The 14028-nt window shown below is 44.1% G+C and overlaps 1 protein-coding gene across 1 annotated transcript in view; it reads left to right on the forward strand.

Annotated features, from left to right (window-relative positions):
• The first annotated feature begins 510 nt into the window (after positions 1-510).
• LOC144153409 (sodium/iodide cotransporter-like) overlaps positions 511-14028 on the forward strand; it is a 46464-nt gene continuing 32946 nt past the window's right edge. Inside the window, exons 1-6 of the mRNA XM_077685057.1 lie at positions 511-862; positions 6069-6134; positions 8128-8179; positions 9295-9362; positions 10963-11120; positions 11959-12099. Coding sequence (XP_077541183.1) covers positions 530-862; positions 6069-6134; positions 8128-8179; positions 9295-9362; positions 10963-11120; positions 11959-12099 — 818 coding nt within the window. The 5' untranslated portion in view covers positions 511-529. The remainder of the gene's footprint in view (positions 863-6068; positions 6135-8127; positions 8180-9294; positions 9363-10962; positions 11121-11958; positions 12100-14028) is intronic.

The raw sequence follows: 14028 nt of genomic DNA on the forward strand, positions 1-14028 counted from the left end.
ATTTTATTGTCTAATTTGTTCATGTTCACGTTTAGCACCCTATGTATCTAATTTCCATTGTTTGCCTCTTTCTGCATTTTGTTGACTGGTACCGTTGAATTGATATTCATTTGCATCAGCATCTTCATAACCACGTCATTTCCGGACAGGTAGCTTAAGAGGCATTAGCACATATGACGTCATCAGAAGCACTAGACCTTTGTTTATATAACTCACACTTTGTTTTAATTACTCAAACATATACACGTTTTTCTGTTCGAATAATTTTCTTTGCTCTACTACAACAGTACTTGGCGCTGCAGGTGGTTTGAACAGGTCAGACATGCATTGTCGAGTTATGGTCGCAACACATGATATTCTCCCGAGTTGTCCAAAAATTGGTTATTCTACACTCCATCAAAACGAGAATGCAAGCAAAAGATCTCAAACTGTGATTGGCCAGCAAAAGTGCTCTTCTTTTATGCAGGGCTACGTAATTGCAGCAAACACTTTCCAACCAGTGAACAAGAAGCGCACTTCAAGAACCGGAATGACGCTACACACGGAGCACGCGGTATTTGGAACTTTGGTTGTCCTCAACCTGGTGCTGGGCCTGTACTTCTCACTACGACGCAAGGCCCGTTTGGCAGACACAACGTCTGAAGTGTTCTTGGGAAGTCGAGCACTGCGGGCGATCCCTCTAGCTGCCTCTGTTGTTGCAAGTCTGTTCTCTTCGATGGGAATGGTTGGCTTTGTGGGACACTCCTACGCATTCGGTTTTCACCTCATCTGGAACCATCTGGCCAAGCTGGTCCTGGCTCCCTTGGCAGCTTACCTTTTCCTGCCGGTGTTTTTTGATCTGCGCATCACATCTGTGTTTGAGGTGAGTTTTTGCAAAAAGTACGTGATGGCTTGAAACTGCGACATTAAAGTGTTGTTTCAAATACTATTGTAATTTGAGCACCACGGTGAAATAAAAAGTGCGGAACATTTCTTCAATCCCGTTAAGGCTTTCTAAGCTAGTCCTACCAACTATAGTCGCCCACTCTCCCAGGGTTGTAATCTAAACGCTGAAGAATTTCTTTCTGTCTCAGTGCACCTAACGGGTTGCTCAGGATCCGCCCCAGAGTGGGTTCCGTGGGTTGACAATATTTGGCAGCGGGATTAACATTTCGACCTCGAACGAGATATCACAGGAACTGTTTAATAACATTCATGTGCAAAGGTGTTCTGTAAGATAAAACACGTCAATGATTTTTTTTTAGTTGAAGAGGGAAATGTCTGAATTTGTAACAAACGATGTTTTGAGGAGTTCCAAGTTAGGGCGGAGCTACCGTGCATGTGGGTCTAGTGAGACAGCGTTTTGTAGCTTCGTGAAAACTATCAATTAATTACATTTTATAGTATGCACAGGCCTTGTACACACCACAAACAAGGCCAGCCCACAGCAACGCTTAACAGCGCCAGAGGTTGTCTTAACAGCATGCTCTTCCTTGGCACCGGCACGTTGAAAAATATTCCGCAGCAGACTCCATTCTTGTGAGCTTGAGTAATTAAATTATTCCTTTGGCTTTTTTGGGCGTAGTGTGGCTTACAACACTTTAGCTTTGTTCGTAGCAGCAGGCTAGACGGCAGTTTTAATCTTTAGAAGCACGGTACATGCTCCTCTTGACACTTTTCCTCTGCGCGACCCGCGTCGTCTCGTCTAGCGGAATGATTACTGCCGCCTCTTTAGCCCGATCTATGGGCCTGTTCTTTTTTGCTGATACCTCCTTATCCCCCCCTCCTTTGTATATTTCCGCCGCCACTCCTCATACGCAAGCTTCGCCTCGGACGTCTTAACCACAAGTGCTCTCTCGCTCATGACGCATCCTAAACATCACTCAGCCAGGCTTTTAACACTGGAGCAGAAGCTTAATTGGAACTGGACATTGTTTTGTTCTGGAGCAGCCCCATCCTTTATCCCATAGCTTTCAGGCCCCTGACTGCTTACCACGACCTACTGATGGATGGTGCACACCGGCAATAGTAAACTCCGACGTAATGCATGCCGTCACCGCAGAGCGCGCTGTACGCTGACTGATGTGAAAACTTTTTGGTGCATAATACATAACCCAAGAAGGGTAGAAAGTGGGCTAGTTGGGTACACGTCATAAAAACAACAGCGGACCAACTAATCAGGAAAGTATCGTCTAGAAATACAGAACTTGCGCTGAACTCACCACTGGTTTGTTATTACCCACTTCATGACTATATATACCTAACCAACGCAAACGACCACCCCTACATACATGGGGCATTGAAAAGAACTCCAAACAGCGGAGCTCACTGTCTCCCACGCATTCTGCACCATCTGCCTGCAAGGTCAGTAAACTACTCGCATCCGCACTTCGTTGAGAGCATTTGAAAGTGTGGTCTACATTTACCGGAAATTCTTCATGGAAAAGCAGCACCTGAGGTTGGTTTCTAGGCGCCTTCTTTCCGCTGCATCGCCACTGAGCAGGATGCGTGTTGGACGGCACCATTATAGCTGCAATCATCCTGCTGCGCGCTTCGCTCCCGAATGTAATAGATAACAGCATACACAACGGCGGCAACCCATAAACAAACGCCTCAAAATAAATGAACGGCGGCGCTTCTTTATCAAGAATTTCCCCTAACAGCAGGCCACACTCTCAAAAGCTCTGAAAGAACAACGCATGCGCGCAATTTACTGACAGTGCAGCGAGACGTACGTCGCACGTGAGTCCCACCAAGCCGCACATGCGCAAACAAATGTATTATTATCTGAAACAACATTTCAAGAAAAGGAAGAGAACCTATTGGACAACCAAACTACCGACAGCACCTCCGTCATCGCCTATGTCAAATATGCAGGCCCGGAACAAGCACAGAACTGAAATTTAGCCTCGCCTAAGTATGCTGCTTTCCGCTTAAGCCAGGCAATAGATGGCTGGCTGCTGCCTGTCGCAACGGCTTTTAAGTGCGAATGCACTTTATAAGCCACCCTGAATTCCGTCGACCGCCGTCCGTCCGCAGCACAGGTGTTATCGCGCGCCTCCTCGCCCCTAGCAACGGCACGGAGCGGAGGGGAGCGTGTGCATAGCAACGGCGCGCGCGTGTAGTAACGGAGCGCGCGACGTGATGGCGCGCGCATCGACGGCGCTCCGGCGGTGAGCGCGGGCGGCGCGGGCCGGCGCGCGGGCAGCCGCGGCGGCCTCGCGGCGGTGCGCTCCTTCTCTCCCCTCTCTCCTCGCCGTAAACTGCGGGCGCTGCTCTCCTCCTCCTCTCTCCTCGCAGTGACTGCTAGCGTTGGCGCGCCTCGTATACTGTACATACTCTTTCAACTCCTCGACTCTTTAATCCACAAATTAACAACCGTGAATTCGCACTTACACACTCTCCCCTGGGGGAAGTGCGGGGGAATTTTTAGGATCTCGCGGCTGAGCAATGTCTCTTGTTTGCCGTACCTAATACCGATATAAAATGGTTGATGGCTTGGAAAAAGTAGGGCGACCAGAAAAACATGCAGGGAAGTGAGAGCATAAGAGGCTAATATAACGTCTTTAAAGCGAAGCAGCTCTTTGTCAAGGATTTCATGTGACGATACGGGGTAACGCGGTCGCAGTGATGTGGGGAGGGCATACCCTATCGAGGAAAAAAGGAAGGAGCAAGCATATCTGCACTAAGTAAAAGTAATCCTGTACCGAGATGCTTATACAGGCAAAGCTTTTGTAAACTGCTAAATCTTGTTGCAATGCTTACATTTGTCCACATTGTTGAACAAAATGAAAACATTAATCTTATTTAAGGCAAGACTGCATACATAAGTCATACTTGCATTGTTCTTGACAATATCAAATGAAAAATAAGCATCTAAACACCAAAACACTTTGGGCGCCTCCTTGTGGCGTGTTCTAAGTTGAAAATAAGAACAGGTTCCAGTAGATAGCACGAGCAGTGGTGCCCGACAAAAACGAAATGGCAAAAATGGGAATCGATCTGCTGTCCTTGAGAAGTTCCATGAAGTTTATCCTTGCGATTTGGGATCACAGGGCAGCTACGCTGTTAGCATGAAATCTCACGACGTTAGGTCAGTGAAGCCAGGCTATGCTTTTTTCTTGTGTACCGTATTTGCTCGCGTAATGATCGCACTTTTTTCCAAATATATGATGCCAATTTAGTGGTGCGATCATTACGCGACGTAAATTTTTCGCGAAAAAATTTTGAGCTCAGAAAACGCAAGTTGCAGGCTAGAATGTTTCGATGAGTCGCATGAACATAATAAATGTAACAAATAAAAACATATTACAAACTCCAGCGACCACCGAATGACCACCGAGTGACACCAAATACGGTGTTTTCCTTACGCAACGCACCGGAATTACGGAATTATGAAACGCGCCGGAACGAGTTTGCTGCAAAGTTAGAACAGGTCGACCAAAAAGTGGCTGCTTCTGTCACAGTGTGGGACAACAAGACACGGCTGCCGACGCAGCATGTCGAGGGCGTTTTTTTATAGGTCTTGTGCAATATGTACAATTAGTGAGAGTTTTTTCCGCACAAATATTGAACTCATGCTAGCCGATTTCGCTAATATCAACGAGACCACGGCAGAAACGTATCCACGTCGGCTTTTAATCAGGAGGAAAATAAAAATTCCCCCGCATTTCCCCGAGGGGGAGAATGTGAAAGTGCGAATGCACGGTTGTCGGCCCGCTTGCGGCGCTTGCGCTCGGCCCCCGCAGCCCACCGCCTCGCCGCCTTCTCTTCCATCTCTTCCATCGGGTTTGTAGTATCACGTGTACACCACGCAGTTATCAAGCCGCTATAACGCCGCTGAGTCGCCAACGCACGCCGCTGACGACGTAGTTTGAATGCGTTAAAGATATAAGGCGCGTCATTAACACTGATATCACCGTCGCGTCCGTGGCTTGGTCGGTAGAGCGTCGCGCTGCGGCCGCAAAGTCCTCGGATCGAAACCTGGCGCCGGATGCTGTTTCTTTTTTTAAATATAGAGGAGCACTGCGGACGCCGACGCCGCCGCCGCCGCCGACGCCGCCGGCGGTGGATGGTTTGGGGTCGCTTAAAAAAAGCACGACCATCGTCATCAAACTTGGCACAAATACGACATGGCTGCGGCAAGTTCAGGGTGCGATCATTGCGCGGGAAATAAAAAAAGTCGCATTTTGACGACGAACTTCAGGGGTGCGATCATTACGCGAGTGCGATCATTATGCGAATAAATACGGTAGTCATGTTCTCTTATGTTGCTGGCTATGCATCGCCAGGTCAGTCCTATTTAAAATTTGACTCAGCAAAACGAAGATGAAGTGCGGGAAACCAGTGGCGCACAAAGCGAACTTCTGATGGTTTTAACTCCAATGCCCGCATGGACGTTCTCATACTTTTTTCTGACATTTGGGCAGATTCTGGTTACCTTAGGGATTCTGCCTAGCAGATTCTGCGCATAGTGTTATAGGAGCCGATATCAATGTGCGCACATAATATTTTCCATCATCTTTTCTTTATTCAATGCGAAATCTTCTAAACCTAAAAACGACAGCTAACTTCATGGGCTCTTCTATTGCTCTTCTTCCTGATTGTACGACTTTACTCGTTCGGTCAGCTGGCCCCTCGCCGTAGAAGATAAGAAGATATATGATCAAGAAGAAGGTGCAGCTAAGACGCATATGAGATGTGGGCGCAAATATTTCTACAGGGGAAGCTGAATGAGTAAAACAACCATCTTTTGTATATATTTCGATAGTATTCTTTAAACGGGTATCGTAAAAAGAGCCTGACTACTGTGCAAATGTGCTTATCTACTTGCGTTTTGAAATAAACGTTCTGATTATGACTGCTGTTTGGGGCAACGTAAGCACGTGTCTTGAAAGATTAATTTGGGGTAACGTCACTGCCTTAACACCTCTTTTAGTTTGCAGTCATGGAAATGCAACCTCTAAATGCCGTTAGCGTTCTCCTTATGTATTAATACACAATGCTGAGCAATAGTATTACTTGACAACACTTATCTTTTCTATTTGCTGCTGCAATTAACCAGTTCAGGGCTACTTTTTTTTCTCTAGTACGTCCGAATGCGGTTCAACATGGCTATTTCGTTAACAGCCTGTGCATGCTACCTCTTCCTGTCGGTAAGTAGGACGTCGGCAACCGCCACAAATTTCAGTTTTTTGTAAGAACTTGTGAATGCAGCCTACAATTTGTTGGTTGTAATAGTAGCGTACGGAGCATTAAAACAACATCAATTAGGGAAAGAAGTCACACAGTTATCTCAGGAACTATGAAGATACCACCGTATGGAGAACGAGACTTTTTGCGATAAAAAGAGCATGCTAGCAGTGCAAGTGTTTTTAGGAAAGTGTAAATAAAGCCTTAGTCTAAATTGTGCTCATTGCAGGTAGTCTGCGAAGAATTGTGCACGCGCGATCTGGGTATATCTTTTCCATTACAAGAATGGGAAATGAATAATTTAGGCAATACTTATTTTAGTTTTGCTTAGATTGAGGGGGTACATGGATGCACCGTGTTCTGCTTGTTGAAGAACACATATACTTGGTTGAAAGTTCTCTAGAGGGAGGATGTTATAGATCGCTAAATTTAACATGTTTTAAGAAATCTTGATTGTTTTTTACCTCGGTCTTCGGTGTTTACAGCGTCGCGGAGATTATAAAATACCGCCCAACCAAACTTTTCCAATATTATCCCATGCTATTAAAATTGTAGGCCACATCGAGGAGTATTCATTGACTTCTTTACCGTAGAAGGCAGCCTACGTGCGCATCCAATAATAACTACCACAAGATAGTTCTGACGCGTGCTTACTTGGTCCGTTATGGCGTCTGGACGCATCGAGACCTTAGTTCTGTCATTCAGACTATGACGCGGTGGTGTCTTACCTAGCATAGCAAACTGTTTGGAAAAAAGATATGTGTTGATCAACCGCATTTATTTCACTTACCCACCTTCTTTGATAGTCAGCTCACATATTCGAATACATTGCTTCACACAACGATGGACTGCCTACAAAGGCTGCATAAGAACGCACATGCCGCAAAGTAGGCGAAGCAGGCCAAGAGTTTCATTGTCATAATACAGATATCTCCTTAAAGGCACTGTGGTACAAGGTCTCTACTGCCTTCGTAGATTTACTTTTATAGGATAACTTCCAACATAAGCACTTGTCATTGTTCTCAAAATCCACCTGTTAAAAGTCAGGGTGTCCTAATGGGTGGTTTTCCCGTTTATACATAATAGGTACTGTATCATTCCGTGTAGTAACTAGACGATTTCTTTTTCTGGCTCGTGCACTCCTTGTCCTCCCATGAGAAAGCAAGCAGAGCCACAGAGAAAGGCTGCAAAGTGGGTGCAGTTTACAATGCCAAACTCCCTATAACGGCAGTTGGTAGTCATTGCTAGGGTAGGCCTTTCGTATTTGTATTTGCTGTGATTTTCGTCTTCTTCTAACGATACCACCATATATTGTACATGACGGAAGAACATAGTTTCGTGCTGCATACACACAAAAATTTCGGTTCCTTAAAACCAATTTTTCTTAAAGCCGCAACCGCGCTGTTATTATAAAGCAAAAAGCCCGAACCTGACCAAAATTATGACATAAACGTAGAATTGTGCGTTAAGCCTACAAGAGGATTAAGATTTCTGTCGTAGCAGTTTTTTCTTACCTCTATACTTCATTTCGTTGGGTTAGAGCAGGAAGGCAACCAGTTGCTCCGGTCGAGTAGGGGTACTGTCACCCACAATATATTTACCACCACCACCAGCACGCTAGTAACCGCCTTTTTGTACATAACCATCCCCAAAAAATGTGATGTGCGTTAGTTCTTCACAAGAATGCCTGGCTAAATGTTGTATAAAAATACCTCCAGGACGCCGCAGAACTTTTGGTGAGTTGCGAATAATAACAGCAAAATATTCAACCTAATGCAGGGGCGTTCTTGAAGAATTTCGCGCCGAGTTCAAGGCGGCTTTCTTGGCTTTCCTTTTCTTGGTGCTCTAAGAACTCTGCTTACACCTTCCGCTAGGAAAGGAATTCTTCTTCCTGCCGCCAGCACAAACGCAAGAAAATTTGAAATGTATGTATATGCTTCCGCATTTTTCTTTCAGCAAAGTGTAGGCGCCTTATCGATCCTTTCTGCAAGTTTAGCGGTTGTCACAGGTAAGTTAAATGCTAAAGAAAGAACATTTTTCTCAGGTTTTTTTAAGTGCAAGTGTTTGCTTCGAACAATTTTTTAGACAACGGCACACGTTTTCACGTATTATAATAAATGAGAGTGGATTTTGTGTAGGTGATAAGTTTAGTGACATTACTTAATTTGAATTGCTGAGAAAATGGTACTGTATTTTATGAATCAGTATTATCGTTCTCAAAAATCAGGCGTCCACATTGGTCGAAACACGAATCTTAAGCCCGTAGTCGGGCTACGGTAATTACGGAATATATCCGTTTCACCCGGCATTTATACCGAGATAACACTACTTGCTATGTATGCTCAAAAGTGGTTGATCAAATCAAAAATCACAGTAACGCCCAAGCACCAGTTAAATGATCGCTTCTAATGATGCAATCACTCATCACCGAAGAGGCGTTGTCATTGGGGCGTGTTAGAAGCAGTTGGCCTTTAAAAAATTCCTTCAGACCCTTTGTGCAAAAAATGCCGGACAATACGTCCATCATTTCTCAGCTATCATTCTCGCAAGGGTATACACAATGGAAGCGATATATGTCGCCTTTATAACATCCCCTCCTCTTACAAAATAACCGTAAGAACAAGTTACTAGTGAAACAAGTGGTTGCTGTATTACCTCGTTAATAATATCTTAGTTATACTAGCATAATTGATTAAGACAATATAGCATTGTTTGGAGCAGATAAAGTGTATCTTCATTTATAACCTTATGCCACCTTGTTAACAGAAGTGCGCTTCATTTTATTTTGCTTTAAAAAACATCATGCAATGGCCTTTTGGCGGTCGCGCTACTGTTTTGCAGCTTCAATTTCCCCTGTTAGACTAGAGATATCAAACCGAAAGGCAAAGTTACGAGGCTTATTCTGAATGATTGCGCATTAGCAAGTCCTTTTCGTTAGAGTAATTGCAATTCATAAAGCGGTTCGCAAGAATCGTGTTCTTTTATACGCTATTTTTAGGTTACAGAACTTTCCACCTGGTTCAAATTTAACGATTACGTCCCATCCCTTTTTGAACAAAAGATAAAATGACTTTTTTTTATTATACCTAGGAGACCAAGCCTGCTCTTTATACTTTGTTTCAGTCTTTGAAGTTCCACTTTTCTGGTGCAACGTTCTTATTGGACTCGGTGGAACCCTCTACGGCGCTTTTGTAAGTGATAGGAGCTGTACATAACAGCGCAATGTATTGTCAACAGTTCTTGAAGAAAAAATACGATGTGCAAAAATGCATACTTTTAATCCCTCTAGCTACAAATCTATAACGACACTAAGTGCGAAGAAAGGTGATCCTTGTGCCTATAAAACGCAAGCAAATCCTCACACGCACGCACTTGAACACACACACACACACACCGTTGAGATATATTAACGCGATTACACGAACACACACATGCACTGGCGGGAACAGAAACATCCGCCAAGACGCAGACACGCATAACCGTCTGTACCCGAACACATACTGACATGCAAAAAGACATTTTGCACGCATTTATGCATATAATGTATGCCTGCATGGTTAAGAATTAAGGGCTTTTGAAGTTGCGCTGGCTACCACCCTAAGGCCTAAGAAGCAGTTGTACTGGACATAAACACCACCGAAGTTCGCGTAGCATACAGTCGCCCACCTAGCTTGATTGGCAGGTCGTCGTCCATATAATCGGAAGGTGTGGGCGCAAGCTTTCCTCCACTTTCTTTACTAACGCAAAAAAAAGTTACTTCACGAATCCGAATTCTAATAAAAAACTTCCCAAATTTCCCTAGGCCCTCTCCGGGACAATTGGCTTCCTATTTTCCCCCAACAAGCCCCCAATCTTAACTCCATTAGGTTGCAATTATAGCGAGGACAGCGTTATTTACAAAGGTAGCATAACTGGGCTTGGAGTCACTCGCCTGCCGTTGATAGGCTATAAAAGCCTGACTTACAGTACAAGGCTTACGAAAGTCTCTTTCACACCTAGTTAGCAAATGGCGGATGACACGGTCACCCAGATAGCGTAACGGATAAAGCATCCGACATGTGATCGTAACACGTGGGCTCTTTCCCCACTCTGAGCGCGTGTTTTTCGATGCTGCCTTTTCTAGCATCAGGTTCACTTGACTAATACGAACAACATAATTAAAGAAATCTGCAATTGAATCGGAAACGCAAAGGCTGACGTATGCTGAGTTCCGCGTTGCCATTATGCGTGATAGCATGAGAAAAGAAGAGGTGCACCCCAGCCGCTTGGAACCCTGAATAAAGGGAGGCTGTCGCATATGCCAGTTCGTTTGCTGACGTAATTGGCGCAGTAAAAGAAGGAAAAGTTAAGAAACAGAGGCAAACACTGTGTAGCAGGAAAGGTGATGGTGAAATAGCGCGTCCCATAGACGAAGAAACAAAACAGAAGGAGAAGCAAACATGGTATAATTGTAGAGACGACCATCAGTGTCGCCACGCTTTCTCCTTGAATGCACGTAAGCAGGCTTAAAAGCCTGATGAATTTGTTTTACCTATCATTTCTAAATACTGTGAAAGCAACTATAAAGTCCGTTCAAATAAATAATTTGTGGTATAGGTTATCATGAATATGTGTCGCATGTTCATTCGCTTTTTTCCTAATTATGTAGCTTATTTGAGCGAATTTTATGCGAAAAGTGGTGTCAGTTCGATTCTAACGAAGCAATATTTTGAATGAACGAAACTTGTGTTTTCTCTTCATGGCTCCTTTATATCAAGCAATTTTTGCCTGACTTCTTTTCCCTTAATCAAGGGCGGACTTAGGGGCGTAGTTTGGACAGACTGCCTGCAGCTGATCCTCATTATTCTCGGCCCTGGAGCGGTTATTGCGAAGATTGTTATTGACTTGAGGAATTCCACCAGCGCTCCGCACAGCGTCAACACATTGGATATCCGTCCGTACTTTGGCAAGTATGTTAACCTTGTAAACGCAGATTACTATTTTAAGATATTTCAAAGAACATTACACGTACCCCAATAAATAATGAAGTAAGGACTCACAAGGCATCTGTTGTGAAAGTAAAATAATTTACAATGCCGAAAGCACCAATTCTTATATCTACAATAGAAGTTCGCGAGAATTTCTGAACGTATATTTAAAACGGCTGCAATTAAATACACTACCGGTGAGGGAGCTGTGCCTGGTGTATCTTCCAGGCCCATTGAAAATAATTAAATCATATTTACTGGTACGGGTGCCCTTTTCCAACATATTAGAAAGCTTCACAATTTCGCAATAACAAACCTCTGTAGTATAAATTTGTACTGTCTACATTGCGAGTTTTTCTGAGTTGCTCAGGTATTGTTCGGCCTCTTTACAAGTCGGACCGGTTTTAGATGAGAAAGAACGTAAATAGTTTACTTACTTACAGGTATGTAGGCAGCTTTCACGGACAAAAAAAAACGCTTTAGAGATGATAGAGTTTTATTCCATTGCTTTTAACTGAACCAACTTTTGAAGGCTGTTATAAGGGATCGCAACCAAGTAATAATCAATTGACTGTAGCAATACCCGACCATGTCAATATCACGGCGAAGGGAAACTTCAGTTTGGAATAGAGTTTAGAGTGTTCAGTATAATTTCAAAGAAAGGAGAAAACGAATCCTGGAGTAAAATACACGACTTGTTCGGTCTCGTCTCTTGCATTTTGGTTGTACTTTGTTCTAAGTTGAAATATCGCAAACACAATTCATGTTGGTAACTTCGTAGGCGGATTTAAATGCGGATTTTCTAACTTTTCACTTAGAGCACGGCATTCGACATCACCCACGATGAAAACGTCTGGGGGCCTCTCTTGGCAGGCTCAACGATATCTCTCTACCAATTGGGTCTGCACCAGGTGGTAGTGCAGAGGTACATGGCTTGTAGGACGCTCTCCAGCGCGCAGAGGTACGCTACCTGCATTTATTGCGTAATTTCCTGAGCACACGTGTTTTTTTAAATGCAGAGCATTTCTTTAACTCGCGATGTCACCCGTTCTAGGCGTCCGCAGTAGTCCGCATCGCTCGCCTCGACATGCCCGGCTCAGACGTTTCGCTATCGGCGCGATCCACATTCGATAGCGCGCCCAGGCACGGTTCAAGGACACTCTCCCCTCTCTCGGACTCAACGTGCGCCGAGGCTGCCAATTTTACTGCTGACAAGCGCTCTCTCATCAGCAGTTGCCACAAGCGCAACAACATTAACATAACACAAACTATTTAACGTCGTGCGCTCCCGGAAATGCTCTGCATTTGATCGTGCCCCTCGCGAGGGGAATGTTTCACTGCGTCGCCATGGGAACAGTTTGCCACGCTTTAGTTTCGAGTTCGCCGCATCTTTCGCCGCCGCTCGCTTCTTCGTTCGTGCACCGTTGTCAGAGAAGGCGCTTCAAATCCTACCGCGTTGGTCGCTCCTTTGTAATTTCTTCTAGTTGCGGAGAGCATGGCAAATTACTTCTTTTGTTGCGAGGGATACAGAAAAGCAGTGCCACTATAGCAAACACAAATGCGTCGTATAGGGCAACAAGTGGACAGATAGCGGTGCTTTATGGATGATAACGTTTAACAGTAGATTACCACAAACAAAAAATTACGTATGCACATGCGCATGCTTTTTATAAGCGGAAAGAATCCAGCAGAAGCAAATATAAGCCGCGTTCAGAAAGCGTTTGTACTTCTGATAGTTTTGAATATCATGTGAAATTTGTTTTATCATCTGCACAGAATGCTAAAGTTTCCAATTTCCCTTCAACCGCTCATAGAAATCGCGCATTTTCTAATGTGGATTGGGGTGGCATTTTGGTTCCAATTCAAGGCTACTTTATGAAGGAGCAGCGTAATTTAGAATATCGCACACTCCTTTGCCCTAAGCCTATTCAAACCATAAAGACAGAAGTTGCAAAGAATGTCAGCTGAACAAAAAACTCAGGCACACTAATAAAATTTCAAGCGGACGTTTCTTGCACTAGCACGCAAAACACAATTTCCCGTCTCAACAATGGACACGTTCGTTTGCAAGCGGGGTAAATCTAAATGCAGCAGCTAGTTCTTCGTCGGGGTGTCGTAAGAAGTAAATAAAGTGCTTCCCTTCTTTACAAGCGATAGAAGTCTGAGCCATCAAAACGAAACCAGGCCATCCCACCACCAAATTTAAAGCGTCCTTATAAAAGCACATACAAAAAATACCTTTTTTCTTACCACGTGAAGCCCATGTCAAGCGTCATTGTTTTGTATACTGGATAATGCATGATTTTTTTTGGTTTCTCAGCTAATACTTAGAAATTTCACTGCAGATGACGGATTTTTAGTGAGCGTAACGATCACAGTACCGACTCAAGTTTGCTGTGCTAAGTGGCTACCAAAGACGAAGAGCACATGACGGACAAATACAAGCGCAAGCTGTGCGCTGTTCTTTACGAAAAACGAACCAACATTTACGTGCGCGTGGTGATGAAACAGTAGCAAAATTTAAAAACTACATTTGCAAGGGTGATTCTTCATGCCAGGCTGCCACCATTAATTTTGATCTTTCCATGTGTGAACGCCTTAGTTGCAGTGGTAATGCATTTATTCACATAAACAAATACATAATGCTAGCTCCAACTCTTTCGCTTTCTCTGTCCGCTGTCCCATTAAGTAACACGTGTGCGGCGTCAAATCGCCGAAATACCGTGAAACAATTCCCACGAATACCTATTATTGGCACACAAATCTCTCAAAAACAGCCATGTAGAGTCTCTTGACATAACATTAGGATGAGTAAACACCACATATTCCGGCCACCTCATATACATGATGCGACAAAAGCCTGCCGCAATAATGCTCCTGTAATTCCAAG

This window comes from Haemaphysalis longicornis, unplaced genomic scaffold (assembly GCF_048455015.1).
Source record: "Haemaphysalis longicornis isolate Haplotype H1 unplaced genomic scaffold, Haemaphysalis longicornis Haplotype H1 scaffold_9, whole genome shotgun sequence".
NCBI lineage: Eukaryota > Metazoa > Arthropoda > Arachnida > Ixodida > Ixodidae > Haemaphysalis > Haemaphysalis longicornis.